General features: G+C 40.9%; 1 protein-coding gene across 3 annotated transcripts in view; it reads left to right on the top strand.

Moving 5' to 3' along the window:
- Positions 1 to 15,522, top strand: part of PLA2G6 (phospholipase A2 group VI) — a 114,860-nt gene that overhangs the window by 97,939 nt on the left and 1,399 nt on the right. For 2 of the 3 annotated variants that reach the window (XM_088455042.1, XM_088455043.1), the window contains exons 14-18: positions 1,155 to 1,199; positions 1,579 to 1,733; positions 4,094 to 4,261; positions 4,526 to 4,599; positions 4,736 to 4,906. In XM_088455042.1, the coding sequence (XP_088311168.1) occupies positions 1,155 to 1,199; positions 1,579 to 1,733; positions 4,094 to 4,261; positions 4,526 to 4,599; positions 4,736 to 4,880 (587 nt within the window). In that variant the 3' untranslated portion in view covers positions 4,881 to 4,906. The remainder of the gene's footprint in view (positions 1 to 1,154; positions 1,200 to 1,578; positions 1,734 to 4,093; positions 4,262 to 4,525; positions 4,600 to 4,735; positions 4,907 to 15,522) is intronic. The other variant, XM_088455044.1, reaches the window with a different exon arrangement.

The raw sequence follows: 15,522 nt of genomic DNA, 5'->3' as shown, positions 1-15,522 counted from the left end.
TGTGCTCTATTTAACAAGAAGGGATGGCCAGCCAATAAACAAACATTGGCTAGATGGCTTCGTATGACTATCTCAGAAGCTTACACACAGGCAGGCCTGCCTGTTCTGACTTCAGGTAAGGCTCATTCTACTCGGTCTGAGGGCCATTCGTGGGCAGCTCGCTGTTGCGCCACGGCTATTCAGATTTGTAAGGCAGCCACGTGGTCTTCTGTCCAGACCTTTCTAAGGTTCTATGCATTTGATACCTTTGCCTCTCAGGATACTTCCTTTGGGCGCCGAATTCTCCTCTCAGCGCAGGAGCGTCCCCACCCTTAAATGGACTGTTTTGGGACATCCCCAAGGTCTCTGTGGAGCCTATGGACCCTGAAGACGAAAATTAGTGTTATGGTAAGAATTTACCTTTGTTAACTCTCTTTTTCGATGTCCATAGGGTCCACAGGACACCCGCCCTGACACACCTGTCTTCATATGGGCTATGTTGCTGGTCACCAGTTTCCCGTCTCCTTCTCTGTGAGATTGTGATCCTTCAGTGTTCCAGTCTATCTTCTCTCTTATCCTCCTCCGGAGGTGCCACTGGGACGGGGTATAGGGAGGATGGACTAGTGCATCCTGGGAGATGAAAGCTTTAACTGCGTTGTGCCCGGGATCCAGATCCATCACCTACACCCCAAGGTCTCCCTGTGGACCCTATGGACTTCGAAGAAAGAGAGATAACAAAGGTAAGTTCTTACCATAACTCTCATTTGATATTAAAAATACTGAATGAACTGTAGATTGTGGTCCTCATTTAACTTGATTATAAATAAATAGATTACTAACACGTGAACTGTAAAAAGCTTTTCAATTCACAAATCTAAGTTGTAAGCCAGTATTCTCACATCCATATTAACAAAACAGTGTCCACACTACAGACCATGCATTGGAAGTCTTGACAACACTATGGGGTAGAGTTGGTTGCAAAATGGGTGTAAGTTTCTCTAGACTTTTCTCCTAAATTATCCTGCAGTCAGTAAGTTCCTACATAATGAGTTTGTCAAGTCCAGCGTGCAGGCCCTAAATGGAGATGAAGTGGCAGTAAATAATAAGCCACGTTTTTGTTTGTTCCTCCAGCCTTCATGTTGTGATTTCTGATAATATCTACTTATCACCTGCAGGTGAAGAGTGTGAGGGAGGACAAAGCTTAGAGCTACCCTGGGAAGGTATGAGTAGTGTCCCACTAGATACTCTTCCCGCTGTCCCACTCAGTCACATTCCAGGTGTTGGACTCTCAGATTGTCACTGGGAAAGTGTGCTGGTAGTTGTTTCACTTTAGTTCTAGTTCCTTCCACTCCTTGTTTCCAATGTCCAGGCACTTTAAATGCACCTTTAATGAGTAGAGTAAAGCCTATCCCCAATACATTAAGCAATAGTTCATCCTTTGCTGATAGATGTTCTGGATTATGTCTTACTCTTTCACCTTACTCTGTTTATGTCCTTTTAATGCTTCTTTTTTATTTGCACTGTATATTCATGCTTCTTTCTTTGCTTTTTCTATTCCTGTTTTTTTTTATTTTTTGTTCTCTATTCTTCTGATCACAGAGCAATTGGTGTGGCGTGCTGCACGTTCCGGCGGTGCTGCCCCCACCTACTTTCGCCCCATGGGCCGTTTCCTGGATGGTGGGCTGCTTTCCAATAATCCCACGTTGGATACCATGAGCGAGATCCATGACTACAATACCTGCATGAAACGCCAGGTGAGGATCGTTTTCTAATAGATGGTGTATGGGAAAAGTAAAGAGAAGGAGAGGTTTGTCTCAATGTTAAAATCTGTTTGCACAATCTTTGGGGCTGATTGAGTTCAATGCAATGTTGGTTCCCATGTGGAGATGTGCACATTATCATATATTACAGTAGCCCAACATCGACATTTTTTCCATTGCACCACTAGGGGTTGCTAGGCAAAATCAGCAATGTTGGTGGTTGCAATGTGCCATTTCGGAAAGCATATCGAGACCATTGTGTTGAATTGAATTGCCCTCTGTATGACTAGACATGGAGACCCCTGTAAAGTACTGATTGGGATTTATTATAAACCAACTTGGACACATTTTTGTACTGAAATTCAATAATTATAAGTTCAAAGGATAGCAAAGAAAAACTTAGCATTTCTCATTTTAACTACCCAGATAAAACTTGGGACATTAAAACTAGCTGTCACCCACCCAAAATAAAAGGAAAGAGCCATTTGTTATCTATTTTATAAAGAGAACCAATGTGGTATGAAAGTAGCAAGGGGAAAATAGAACAAGTTTACAACTAGGAGGGAACAACGTACATATTATGGAAAACATTTCAAGTACCTAATGCAAGGTAATGATATGTAATCATATTAGATTACCAAATAGTACATTAGGATACATAGTTGTAGGAGGTAAGGAGAAAGTTGATCTTTTAAATATTTTTTTCTATCTTTATTCAAAAAGAAAATGGCAATGGTCTATGGACGATATTAAATGTTCCTTGTCTAACAAGGGAGGAGGTCTATTTACACTTAAACAAATCAGATAAAGCACTTGGCCCAGACAGCATCCACCCATGTGTTCTGAAGGTACTAAGGGCCTGATTCATTACCAATCGAATCTGCGAATACGTATGCAATCGGCCGATTGTTGCGTTCTGCGCATGTGTATGCACGGCAGTGCGTGAAGACTCCACTGCGATCGGGACTGTGATCACAGTGACTGCCAGGAAGTGACCGTTTGGGGGTGGTGAAGGGGGGTGGCCGGCAAAATGCAGGCGTGCCAGTGCGTTTGAACGCAGTTACATGGGCCTGCATAAATTACTCACTGCGATGCCATACACAGCTTGGGATTTCACTGCGTGCAATGAGGTTAGCAATTCCTGAGTAAAGTCAGAGCTTGTGCAAGTGTGTGTGAGGCTCTGATGGTACTCGATATTACTGATGGTAAGTATTACAGTTGTGTATAAGGTAAAGTGGGCGTCCTTATGTTAGGCTGTGATGGCATTGCGATTGCAATCATTAGCATCTTTTCGCAGCGAGACTGATTTGTAATCGCAACTGCGATCGCAATAGTGATTCGTAATGAATCAGACCCTACAGTAAGTTCTGTAATGGCTGAATCATGGTTTCCTATATTTATGGCTTTTTCTAATCACCAGAGCGGTACCATAAGATTAACCAAAAGAAAATGTGACCGTAATCTTTCAAAGTAACCAAAGTCTTCCCCAGGAAATGTACAGACCGGCGAGTCTGAATTCTGGTGTATATGAATAGGTTCTTGGGGATGTGATACAGAAATATGTTGTAGAAATTAACGAGTTGGCAAATTTACTAATTTAAAGGTTGCTTGAATGAATTTCTTACTATCAAGATTAATTGTAGCAATAATTAGCACAACATTATGGGGGTAATTGATTCAGAGAAATTATAAATTATAAGCTTGCCATTAAGGCATATTTCCCCTTACCCTATTGGCACTTTTAAAATACAGGCGGACTCGCTGGAATAGAGTCCGTGTTTGCATCTCGCAGGCTATTACATACGGCCCAATTAGTTATTACAGAGAGTTTAGTTGTTAGATTTGAACGCTAAAGGTGCCCACACACATACCGACTTTTCATCCAATTTGGCAGATTTCGACAAATCGTGACGACAGATCATATAATAAATGGCCAAATCGTGAGTTTCTACTCTTGATAACGATGCCGATGCTTGTCCCCGCTCGTCGTACCTCGCATCTTCAGATCTGCCGTGCTGTAGGGCAGATTAGCCAATCTGGGACACAATGCACTGGCTGCAAGATAGATCTTAAGTCAGATTGGACATTTTTAACTCCAAATCGTGACCACGACTGCCTGGGGAGAGTTCAGGGGAAATCGTGTACATCGGCTGATTGGGAGCAAGTTGGTATGTGTGTGGGCACCATTAGTGTTGTGTTCTCATATGGGAAGACCAGCCCAGTAATTTTTGCTAGGTGAGGTGTATTTTCTATGTATTCAGTAAATAACTGAAAATAAAATAAATTCTATAATTCCTACTGAAACATTATAAATAAATGCATAATATTGACACATAATTTTCTGTGTTCTGCAGGGTAGGGGTGAGCAGGTAAAGAAATTAGGAGTGGTGGTTTCACTGGGCACCGGGAAGCCTCCACAAATCCAGGTCAGCTCTGTGGATGTGTTCAGGCCATCTAATCCATGGGAGGTGATGAAGACTGTGGTCGGAGCAAGAGAACTGGGCAAGATGGTGGTGGATTGTGTATGTACATACTACCTTCTAATATATGTACAGTGTAGTTATTACCATTTATCCCATGTTTTGTTTTGAAAATCAAATATATGCACATACATAGTAGTATGTACTGCTATATAATGTGAGATGTTTAGACTTACGAGTGACTTTAATGCTGTGTTCTCATTACACCTCAGTGTGTATCTAGATTTAGAGCAGCACAGTGTGTTATTTTTATATTGTTCACAGATATTCCCTTGTTACCTTGTCTTTGTCTTGATGTCTTTTTAGTGCACAGACTCAGATGGTCCTGCTGTTAATAGGGCCCAAGCATGGTGTGAAATGATAGATGTCACATACTTCAGGTCAGCATTATACTAATGTCTATGTGCGCTTTACATGAAAGGCAGATTTTCTCGGTAATCATGTAGCTTGTGGTACTCTGTTTTGCTGGTATTATTCGGTTCTTCATTATGTCCTTTTTGCTGTCTTTTAATGCAGATTGAGCCCTCAACTCCAAACAGATGTCATGCTGGACGAGGTTAGTGATGCAGTGTTAGTTAATATGCTGTGGGACACACAGATCTACATCTACCAGCAGAGGGAGGTACTGCAGAGACTGGCAAGACTTTTACTAGAGCCCTGAGGACTATATGCAACTACAGTATGTAGGTAAGTGATGGAATGCTGAGAAAGTGATGCATAAAAACAGGGTATATAGGGCTAACCCCTTCTTACCTATGGAGTGTGGGCCTGATTCAGATTTGGGAATAGAGTAATGGCCTGTACACACGGGACGATCAGACAACGATCAGATATCGTTGTCTTATCGTCCTGCATGTTAAACACACAAAGAAAACCCTCCAGCGCTATTAAGCTAGAGCAATCTGTTACCAATGCAGCAGTGAAAAGAGGTGATTGTCAACCTCACTAATAGTACCAGAACAAAAAAACACTGCGCTCTAATAACTATGTTGGGACATAGACAATAACACATATATGTGTATAAAGGTCTGCAGTGACCAATTTAATCAACCTTGATAAAAGATAAACACATGAATAAATACAATAGAAGACTAATAGCTGTCAATTGAATAGAGGACCGGAATTGATCAGATTCCTAGTCCACATATGTATAAATATTACAACACTCAACATGTAAATAGAGCTCTGGTTGTAGATATTGAAATTAGCAACAAATGATGAATGCAACCAGGGCTGCCATCAGAAATTATGGGGCCCAGGACTGACAGAATAGACAGGGCCCCCCTTCTGTGTTTCCCCAGCCAGACCTCCTTCTGTCTCTCCCCTGTCACCCCCCTCCTCTCAGCATAGCGGCGCGGCGTGAAGTCATTCACGTCGTGCTGAGTCTCAGAGGTGGATTAAGACCCTGTGGAGACCTAGATAAAGTACTGGCATGGACTCCCCTCCTCTGTGTGTGTATAATTGTATATATAAGCTATGTGTGTGTGGACCTATACTACAACCACTTACTGCTTGCCTTTCAAAACAATGATCTCTTTTTCTGGACAACTACTTCATTCATCCCCCCCCCCCCCCCGCCCCCTGATTCATTGCTATACCCCACCCAACCCACCTCACTCCCCAGGATATTAATGTTTACACTTCTCTTAATACATTACATCCCTCTCCCCACCCATTAATACAAGTATACACCCCCACCTCACCCACATAGCATGAATAAGTATGGTGATCCATAATTATGGGGTCACCTCACTTGGTTATGAGCACCCCCTTTGTCCAGGGATATTGTAAATTATATGCTGCCCTTCTATAAATATAGGAGACACCCCACAGTTTTCTAGGTGTCCCCTTGATCCCCTAATTCTCACCGCTGTTTTTTTTTAAATCAGGGAGCTAACCTATAGGAGTGCCCTATGGACATGTTTAGAAGCCCCTATATTTTTGTAATGTGGTGCCCCACAGTTATGTCACCCCTTTGTTAGGGACAATTTCTTTGAGTAATGGCTCAGCCCTGTCCCCAGGGATATTGTAAGTTATATGCTGACCTTGTATAAGTACAAGGGGACACCTGGAAAAAATGTATACTTATACAAGGGCAGCACATACTTTACAATATCCCCGGGGGCAGGGCTGAGCCACTAGGGAAAGGTGGTTTCCCTAACTAACAGAGGTTAGTCAGGGACACAATAACTATGGGGCACCACATAAGTACAGAGCCCCCCTAAGGTACTTACCTCTGATAGCAGCATCACAGGAGGCTCTGTGTCCCTCACACAACGGCTGCAGACACATGCAGGCCAGGAATAGCATGAGGGGGCGGGGACTCAGGGAGGGGGTGGGGACTCTAGAAAGGGACAGGGAGGGACCTAACACTGCATCTGAAGGGGAGATGGACAGGTAATACAGAGCAGGGGAGAAAGAGGGGCTGGGACTCGGGTAGGGGGCGGGGAAAGTGTTACACATCCGTCGGCATGGATGATAGTCGGGCAGAGTGAGAGACACTAATAAGCAGTGCTAAATGCAAAGCCTCAGTTCTGCCCTCCTATGAGAAGGGGCCATGCAGCTGCTGGTAGTCACATAGTGACTGACACTGACAGGGGGCCCTGCAGAGTACCGATCCTTCAGCAAACTGCTTTGTACTCACAAGCAGTCATCTGCCTGTGACTGGATCATCTGCACTCTGCGGGCCCCCTCTGAGCCCGGGCCCGGTATAATAGTACCGGCTGCACCCCCCTGATGGCAGCCCTGAATGCAACTATTAAAAATAACAACAATTGTAAGATACATAGGAATACATTAAATTGTTACATATGTCGCAAGTTTATGCAGATAGGTTAAAACACGAGGTCATATTAATAGTCTGGAAAAATTCCAATTCAAATCCCTGCGGATATTAATGACTCCCGTTGGTGAGACAGTTGTAGCTAAATGGCAATGGAGTCTAAAAAATGAAATAACGTATCCTGGGGAGGTCACAATACGGCTTAAGTACCTGCCGCAGAAAGAGACTCCTGTCTCTAATCAAGCCAAATGCTGGGGGTCATTCGGTTTCGTGCCACAAGCAGTCGGGCACTTGACTGCGTATAGGCGGCTCCGTGGATCAGAAGAGATCTGTCAGGGGTATCTGACGGGGCAGCTGAGAGATAGACGTGGTTAGCGGTCAGTCGTCCCGCATCGCTCACCAAACACAGCCGGAGACCATGCAGCGAACAGCAGCCAGCAGTTCCCCTCTCACTGACCTGCCAATTAAGAAGCAAGATCAGGTGGTGCTTGCTGATGGGGATAGCCGCATAGAGTAAGTCCCAAGTCAGCGCCCCTCTCCGTCACGATCTTTATTCTCTCCAACGGAATCTCACGCCAATGAATAGTAAATAAGTCCGCATAAGAGCAGGAAAGGAAACCAAGAAATCCCTAAGGAAAGGCAGCAGCAGCAACGCGTTTCGGCTACACTGTAGCCTTTTTCAAGCCAGAATGCCCTCCTGTTTGAATTTGGAGTATAAATAGCCACAAAATTGGAGATGTTGGATAATTGAACAATCGGTATTAACCATTTCTAGTCCAACAAAGATTGAGTTTGATAGAACTTGTCTATTAAGTTAGACAGAAGTTATATATCTCTGTATAAACCATACATTTAAATAGGTGTCAATATAATGAGATCAATGAACATTATTTCATTGATCCTTAACTAGATGGCACATATATCTAAATATTAAAAAATTCATATGCATCCATAAACATATACACATATATAATGACTAGAAAGACAACACAATACAAACACAAATATACACATATATATAACATCTAATATCCCAACAAAAAACATGACTGCACTAAACTAATTAATCAGTATTAAATAAATGGATTATTAAGTTAACAAAATCTATTTTCCAAATCAAAATACATTAAAAATTATTGTATATAAAGAGAAGACATAAAAATATATATAATCTATTAATTCAGAATCTCAGTATATGAACGATTGACTAAAGGTCAATTAGTCCAGCGTATAATCGCATAGTGTGTTATATTATATTATATTAATCGAAAAATTATAATAATAGTAATATTAATAATATTAAAAATAATACATATACTACCATTAGACTAAAAAGTAGGAAATTAAATTGAAATAAAAATATAAATATATTTATAATCATATGAAAAAGAAAAAGAAAATTAAATACTAATACTTAATAGAAAGAGAGAGCAACTCCATCAATTAACTCAATAATAAATATAGTAGACAATTGTTCATATACGGAGCGCAAAATGGGCCCTAGTCTCCCACATAAGTCAACATATATATGGAGTGGCGGTGGTCCATCATGCGCCCTGAACAATTCTATTCATAAAAATCAAGTGCTTCATTAAGTCCATCAGGCGACAAGGACTGGAGTCTAAAAATCCACTTAGATTCAGCTTCACATAACCTCTTGAACCTATCGCCACCACGTAACGTCTTCTGAATTATCTCTAGCCCCATCATTTTAAGACAATCTGGGTTGCTTCCGTGAGCCTCAAAAAAATGTCTGGAGACACTATGTTTCTCCAGACCTTTTTTAATGTTTAACCTATGTTCACGAAAACGTTTCTTAAGAGTGCGTGTTGTACGACCCACGTACTGCAAAGGACAACTACAGCTTAACACATAAATAACATATGAGGATTCGCAATTAATAAAAGTATTTATCTCAAAAGTATTTTCTGAGACCACTGATGTTATTTGTTTACTTTTATTCATAATATGTTTACATGTGAGGCATCTTGTATGATTACACATGTAACAGAATTAGGTTTCTGTGGTAACCAGGCATTAGTTGTCTCCATTCTGTCTTTATTTTTATTTTTAATAGTACTGAAAGTACTCGGGGCTAGAAAACTTTTCAAATTCCTATTCTTTTTGAATACTATGGTTGGTCTTGGTGCTATATTATTTGCAAGTATTGGATCACATTGAAGAATTTTATAATTTTTATTAATAATGGTCCTCACTCTCCTGGATTCATTATTATATTGAGAGATGAATAGTAGAAACTTATCTCTCTTAGTTGTTATAATATTATTTATTTCTCTATTAGGCTCTTCAGAATCCTTTATAGAATTAGTCATTTGTCTCATTTCCCTAGAGCTTTCTAGTTCCTGATCTAGTTTATTGGTTCCTACAGTATTTCCCAGATCCTTACTCTGTTCAAGTTTGAATTTATGAACAGATTCCGCATGAACTTTTGCCTCATTCAACAGTTCTAAAGGATAACCTCTATTAAGAAAATCTTCCTTCAATTTCTTAGCATGTAAATCAAAATCACTATCTCGAGTACAGTTACGTCTAATCCTACCCATTTGACTTCTAGGGATGTTTTCTATCCAGGGGCGGTGATGACCACTAGTGTAATGCAGGAAGGAACTACAATCTACTTTTTTGGTATAAAGAGTAGAGATAATCCTATCATCAGCAATTGATAATGTGACATCTAAAAAATTAACACAGTTGTGACTAAACTGTGAAGTGAATTTCAAATTCATTGTGTTGGTATTCAAAAAATCAGTAAATTGAGTGGCTGACAAAACATCCCCATCCCAAATAAAAATTAAATCATCTATAAAACGGCCATAGAACACCAGACTCGCTCCGGCCGGGCCATCCCATATATGGAGATCTTCGAATAAGCCCATATAAATATTTGCAAAGCTCGGAGCGAATCTGGTGCCCATGGCCGTTCCATGAATTTGTAAAATGTGGGTGGAGTCAAAAATAAAATTATTATGTGTTAAAATAAACCGAATACACCTTAATAAAAAGTCACTCTGTCCCGCAGAGGTACCCAGATCGATCTCCAATACTCGCTGAACTGCAGATATACCTGCCTCATGTGGAATATTTGTATATAGGGCCTGGACGTCCATCGTAAGAAATCCATAACCCGGACGCCAGACAATATTTTAAAATTTTTCTAGCAAATCAATAGTATCTCAAATATGTGACCTCTGCGTGACAACGTGACTCTGTAAATAGTGATCAACAAAAAAGGATAAATTAGACGTAAGTGAACCTATCCCAGAGATTATAGGGCGCCCAGGGGGTGAAACTAAAGATTTGTGCAATTTGGGTAAATAATAAAAAACTGGCGTGATAGGATGTGAGATGAATAAAAAGTGAAATTCATCTTTGCTGATGATATCCTCATCTCTTGCCCCTTCCAGTAATGTCTTGAGCTCCCCCTGAAACACCATTGTTGGATCACCAACCAAAGTCTGGTAAAAAGACCCATCATGGAGCTGGTTTAATGCCTCCATGATATAATCTTGTTTAATCAGGATGACGACTCCACCACCCTTATCAGCCGGTTTAATCACAATGGAGTCGTCATCCTGAAGTTGGCGAAGTGCCAGCCTTTCACCCTGTGTTAAATTTCTTTTCCCCAAGTCTATATGAGGGCTTGGGTAACATAAGGACTGAAAATCCTTCAATGTATTCTTATAAAATAGTTGTATACTTGCACTCTTATGATTCAAAGGAAAAAAAATTTACTTTTTTTTAAATATTCCTATCTGAATCTGTATGGGAATCTTGAACATTATATATTAATCCTTTTGAATCATTAGTGTTGCCTTCCGAGTATAATGTTTCCAAAATAGAAAGGCACTCTAAATCATCTACATCCAAAATTATTGGGTCAGCGTTTATTTCCAATTTTCTACTCTTAATTTTCGAGAAGAAATATCTTTGTCTACAAAGTGACCTTACATAGCGATTAAGCTCTGAAAATAAGTTAAAAAGATTTGGATTGGCACTAGGGGCAAAGTTTAGACCTTTTGAGAGGAGCAGTTTTTCTGCATCACTCAAAGGTCCATCTGATAAATTAAATACACCTGATTTCACTATTGGTATCTGGGACGTCTGAGATCTCCTTCCTCCCATACCTCTCTTTCCTCTAGGTCTCTTATTCTTTTTGTTGACCTTTCTTGTAGGGGTTGGTACCGATTGTAATGTGCCGGTATTCTCCAATCCTTCTCTCGACTGTAAAAATCCTGTTTTTTTAGGAACTGGTTTGTCCTGTTTTTAGGTCTAGCTCCCAGTCGGGAGACCGGAGAGGGGTTTGAATCACATTCCTCTCTGACTGGTCTAGAGGTTTCGGCCGGTGATATATGGCCTACTTCAGTCCTATTGGTCCTAATTCGGGCCAATGGTGTATGTGGTGATATCGGTTTCTGATTATAATTCGATCTTAGTCGAGGGTGGATGTTCCTAGAATTTTTACGACTCAATGTATATGAGTCTTTATCATCCATATCCAATTTCCTTTTCTTCTTTATTAACAGATCCTTCTCAAAAGTAGAGATCTTATGGCCAAGTTCTAACTCACGTTTTGAGAACTCTGGATCATCTTTAAATATTGTAAGATCTTTTTGTACCTGCTCAATCTCTCTATTTATTTTATTTATTTTTCTTTCCCTATAACCGATCAATGCTTTTATAAGTGAGATAGAGCAGTGTATAAGAGTTAACTCCCATTCCTTAATTAAATCTGGATCGTCATTAATAGATAAATGTTTCATCACCTGTAGGCCCTTAGGTATCCTATCAAGTTCAATATATTTAGTTAAAAACACACTATCTAACTAATGTCTACTCTCGTCCAACAGTAGTGTTTCTAGTTCCAGAAAGCCCTGATTCAGATTCGGCTCTAAATTATCCATAACAATAGTTGTATCAAAATTGGATAAAAATTCCTCCCTCCTATTTTTCCTCTCTTTAATCCATGCAAAATCAGTCATGTTGATCTTACTAGCAAAAAGCAGCTGGGTATGACAATTTAACAAAATAAACACACAAAGAAAACCCTCCAGCGCTATTAAGCTAGAGCAATCTGTTACCAATACAGCAGTGAAAAGAGGTGATTGTCAACCTCACTAATAGTACCAGAACAAAAAAACACTGCGCTCTAATAACTATGTTGGGACATAGACAATAACACATATATGTGTATAAAGGTCTGCAGTGACCAATTTAATCAACCTTGATAAAAGATAAACACATGAATAAATACAATAGAAGACTAATAGCTGTCAATTGAATAGAGGACCGGAATTGATCAGATTCCTAGTCCACATATGTATAAATATTACAACACTCAACATGTAAATAGAGCTCTGGTTGTAGATATTGAAATTAGCAACAAATGATGAATGCAACTATTAAAAATAGCAACAATTATAAGATACATAGGAATACATTAAATTGTTACATATGTCGCAAGTTTATGCAGATAGGTTAAAACACATGAGGTCATATTAATAGTCTGGAAAAATTCCAATTCAAATACCTGCGGATATTAATGACTCCCGTTGGTGAGACAGTTGTAGCTAAATGGCAATGAAGTCTAAAAAATGAAATAACGTATCCTGGGGAGGTCACAATACGGCTTAAGTATCTGCCGCAGAAAGAGACTCCTGTCTCTAATCAAGCCAAATGCTGGTGGTCATTCGGTTTCGTGCCACAAGCAGTCGGGCACTTGACTGCATATAGGCGGCTCCGTGAATCAGGAGAGATCTGCCAGGGGTATCTGACGGGGCAGCTGAGAGATAGACGTGGTTTGCGGTCAGTCGTCCCGCATCGCTCACCAAACACAGCCGGAGACCATGCAGCGAACAGCAGCCAGCAGTTCCCCTCTCACTGACCTGCCAATTAAGAAGCAAGATCAGGTGGTGCTTGCTGATGGGGATAGCCGCATAGAGTAAGTCCCAAGTCAGCGCCCCTCTCCGTCACGATCTTTATTCTCTCCAATGGAATCTCACGCTGATGAATAGTAAATAAGTCCTCATAAGAGCAGGGCAGGAAACCAAGAAATCCCTAAGGAAAGGCAGCAGCAGCAACGCGTTTCGGCTACACTGTAGCCTTTTTCAAGCCAGAATGCCCTCGTCCTGCATGTGCTGGTTGTTCGATATTAAACATCCAGCACATGCACCATCCACCAAACGATGTAACGACCCGCGATCAACGATCGCGCGTCCCTATAGTAAACAGGCTAACCTGGTCGATATCGACCAGGTTGGCCTGCATGCACGGGCAATGATCGATATCGACCATCCATGCCCGTGCATCGACCATAGTTTGGTCATTGGAGGGTTTAAAAAAAAGGACTATACAAACGATCGATATCGTTATCGTTTATATCGTCGTTTTTATGTGTGTATGCACCATTAGATTAAGCAAGTAACTGATCATCTTGGTAAAACCATGCTGCACTGCAGGTGAGGCAGATGTATAATGTGCAGAAAGATTTAGAATTGGAAGTGGGGTGTCCAACCTGAAATCTAAATTGCAGTGTAATAGTAAAGCTGTCCAGCATTTGTGGGCTACATGCAAAAAGCAGCCAGTATTTACCCCACATGCAAAAAAACGAATGCATGTATTTGCACCCCTTTCATTTGCAACATGGTTTGTCCAGGTGCACAGTTACTTGCTCTATCTTATACCCCTTTTACACCGACATGAAAATCACGGGTTGATGCACGTAAACTCGCATCAACTCAGGATTTTTGTCAGTGTAAATGGATCCAGGGACCAGGGGGTTGAGCTCGGGCAGCTAACAGGGTTAGCCACGGGTCGTTCCCGTGTCACCCTGCAGTGTAAACTGCACGACCCGGGTCACGATGACCCGGATCGTGCCACATGCTGCCTGATTGGCTGGCTTCAGTGGTGCTTGGAGATTACATCATCTCCAAGTGTCCACTGCAACCAGCGCCGGCCCAAGCAGCACGGAGCAGTGCTGCAAAGTGAGGTGAGAGGGAGGGAGAGCGGGGCGATTGTAGTGCTGATTATCTGCGCCGTAAGAGCCGGGTCACTGCAGATCCGGCTCCAGTGTGAACGGTGCCGACCCGGGCTATTGTAAAAGGGGTCTGTTCCGGGTCTGATACGGGTTGGAAACGTGTTCCAACTCCCGGGTCAGACCCGGGACTTTGATGTAAAAGGGGTATTACTCTATTCCCAAATCTGAATCAGGCCCTGTATCCCTGTACTCTAAAGTTAGATAAGATTTGAAGCAAATTAATGAGGTTAGTGGTATTAAGCGTTTTCCCTATATTTTCCTGTACAGTTTTTAAAAATTCCAAGTACACAATTTAAAATAAAAATATTTCTTTACTCCAGTATGGTTCAACAAGAAATGGCTATCTGTGTGGTTGGCTAAAGTAATAAATACAAACGTTTTTTCCCATGAAGCGAACACGTATTAAGCATGTTAAAATGAATCTGGTTATTATGGTGCAAAATCATTTGATCAGAATTCGACCAATATTATAGCCACAGTCCTGATAGTTAATAGTATATCTTTTATATTAGATTTTATTTTTAGTAGTCTTTAGTTACACAACTAATTGAATGTCATTTAATTTAGTAGTACCTTTGACATATCAGTAATCCCGAAATACTTGAAAGGGAGCCTCACATCACTACTGACTTTTGTTGTTCGTGTTTAGATGTTAAGGTTTGCTACATGTTTGGTCTAGCACCTCGCACTTCAAACTTGACTGCTCAAGAATGTGCAGAAGGTTGCAGATCTGAAATACTCTGTGCTGCTATTAGCATTCTAGCTCTATGTTGAGCTACCATATCTCATGATTGTCCATGGGGCATTTCCAATTAAGGGCCGTATTCAATTAGCGGCGAAAGCTGCAGTTTTCTTCGCCATTTCTTTCAGAACCCTTTGGACACCCCCCTAATGATAAATGACCTCCCAAAAAATGTGTAAGTTGCGCACTTTGGTGAAAAACGGCCGCGCAAGTTTTGGGTAAAAAAAACAGAATGTTGAAAATGGTTTTAATGTATTGGGTCTGATTTTTCAGGGGACGGTATGGATGTGTGAAGTATTTTAAACATCGCACACGGTGGCAGCAGGCGGATTTTTACGGTTTGGGTTTGTACGACACGAAAATATACTTGCACCCATTTTAACGTACCCCCAATTTACGTGGAACAGTAATTTCCTGGAAAAAAAATTGCTTCCTATCATTTTCAAGTTTTTTTTATTTTCGTTCACCCAAAATTGCGCGGTCGTTTTCCGCCAAAGTGCGCAACTTACGATTTTTTGGGGGGTAATTTATCATTAGGGGGGGTCCAGAGGGTTCTGAAAGAAATCCCCACATTTTTAGCCAAAAATAGGGATTTTGCATTTTTTTTCGCCTGGTCTGGGATGGAGAAAACTTGTCTCCAGTTTTTTATCGCCTATTGCGTTTTCGCCTGTTTTTTGGCTAAAATAACGCCATTTTTTGGCGAAAACCGCCCGTTTTCGCCAGTG

Source organism: Taudactylus pleione, unplaced genomic scaffold, assembly GCF_031769625.1.
Source record: "Taudactylus pleione unplaced genomic scaffold, aTauple2 ptg000642l, whole genome shotgun sequence".
Lineage (NCBI taxonomy): Eukaryota > Metazoa > Chordata > Amphibia > Anura > Myobatrachidae > Taudactylus > Taudactylus pleione.
The sequence above is the reverse complement of the archived record's forward strand: the minus strand, read 5'-3'. Positions and strand labels throughout refer to the sequence as shown.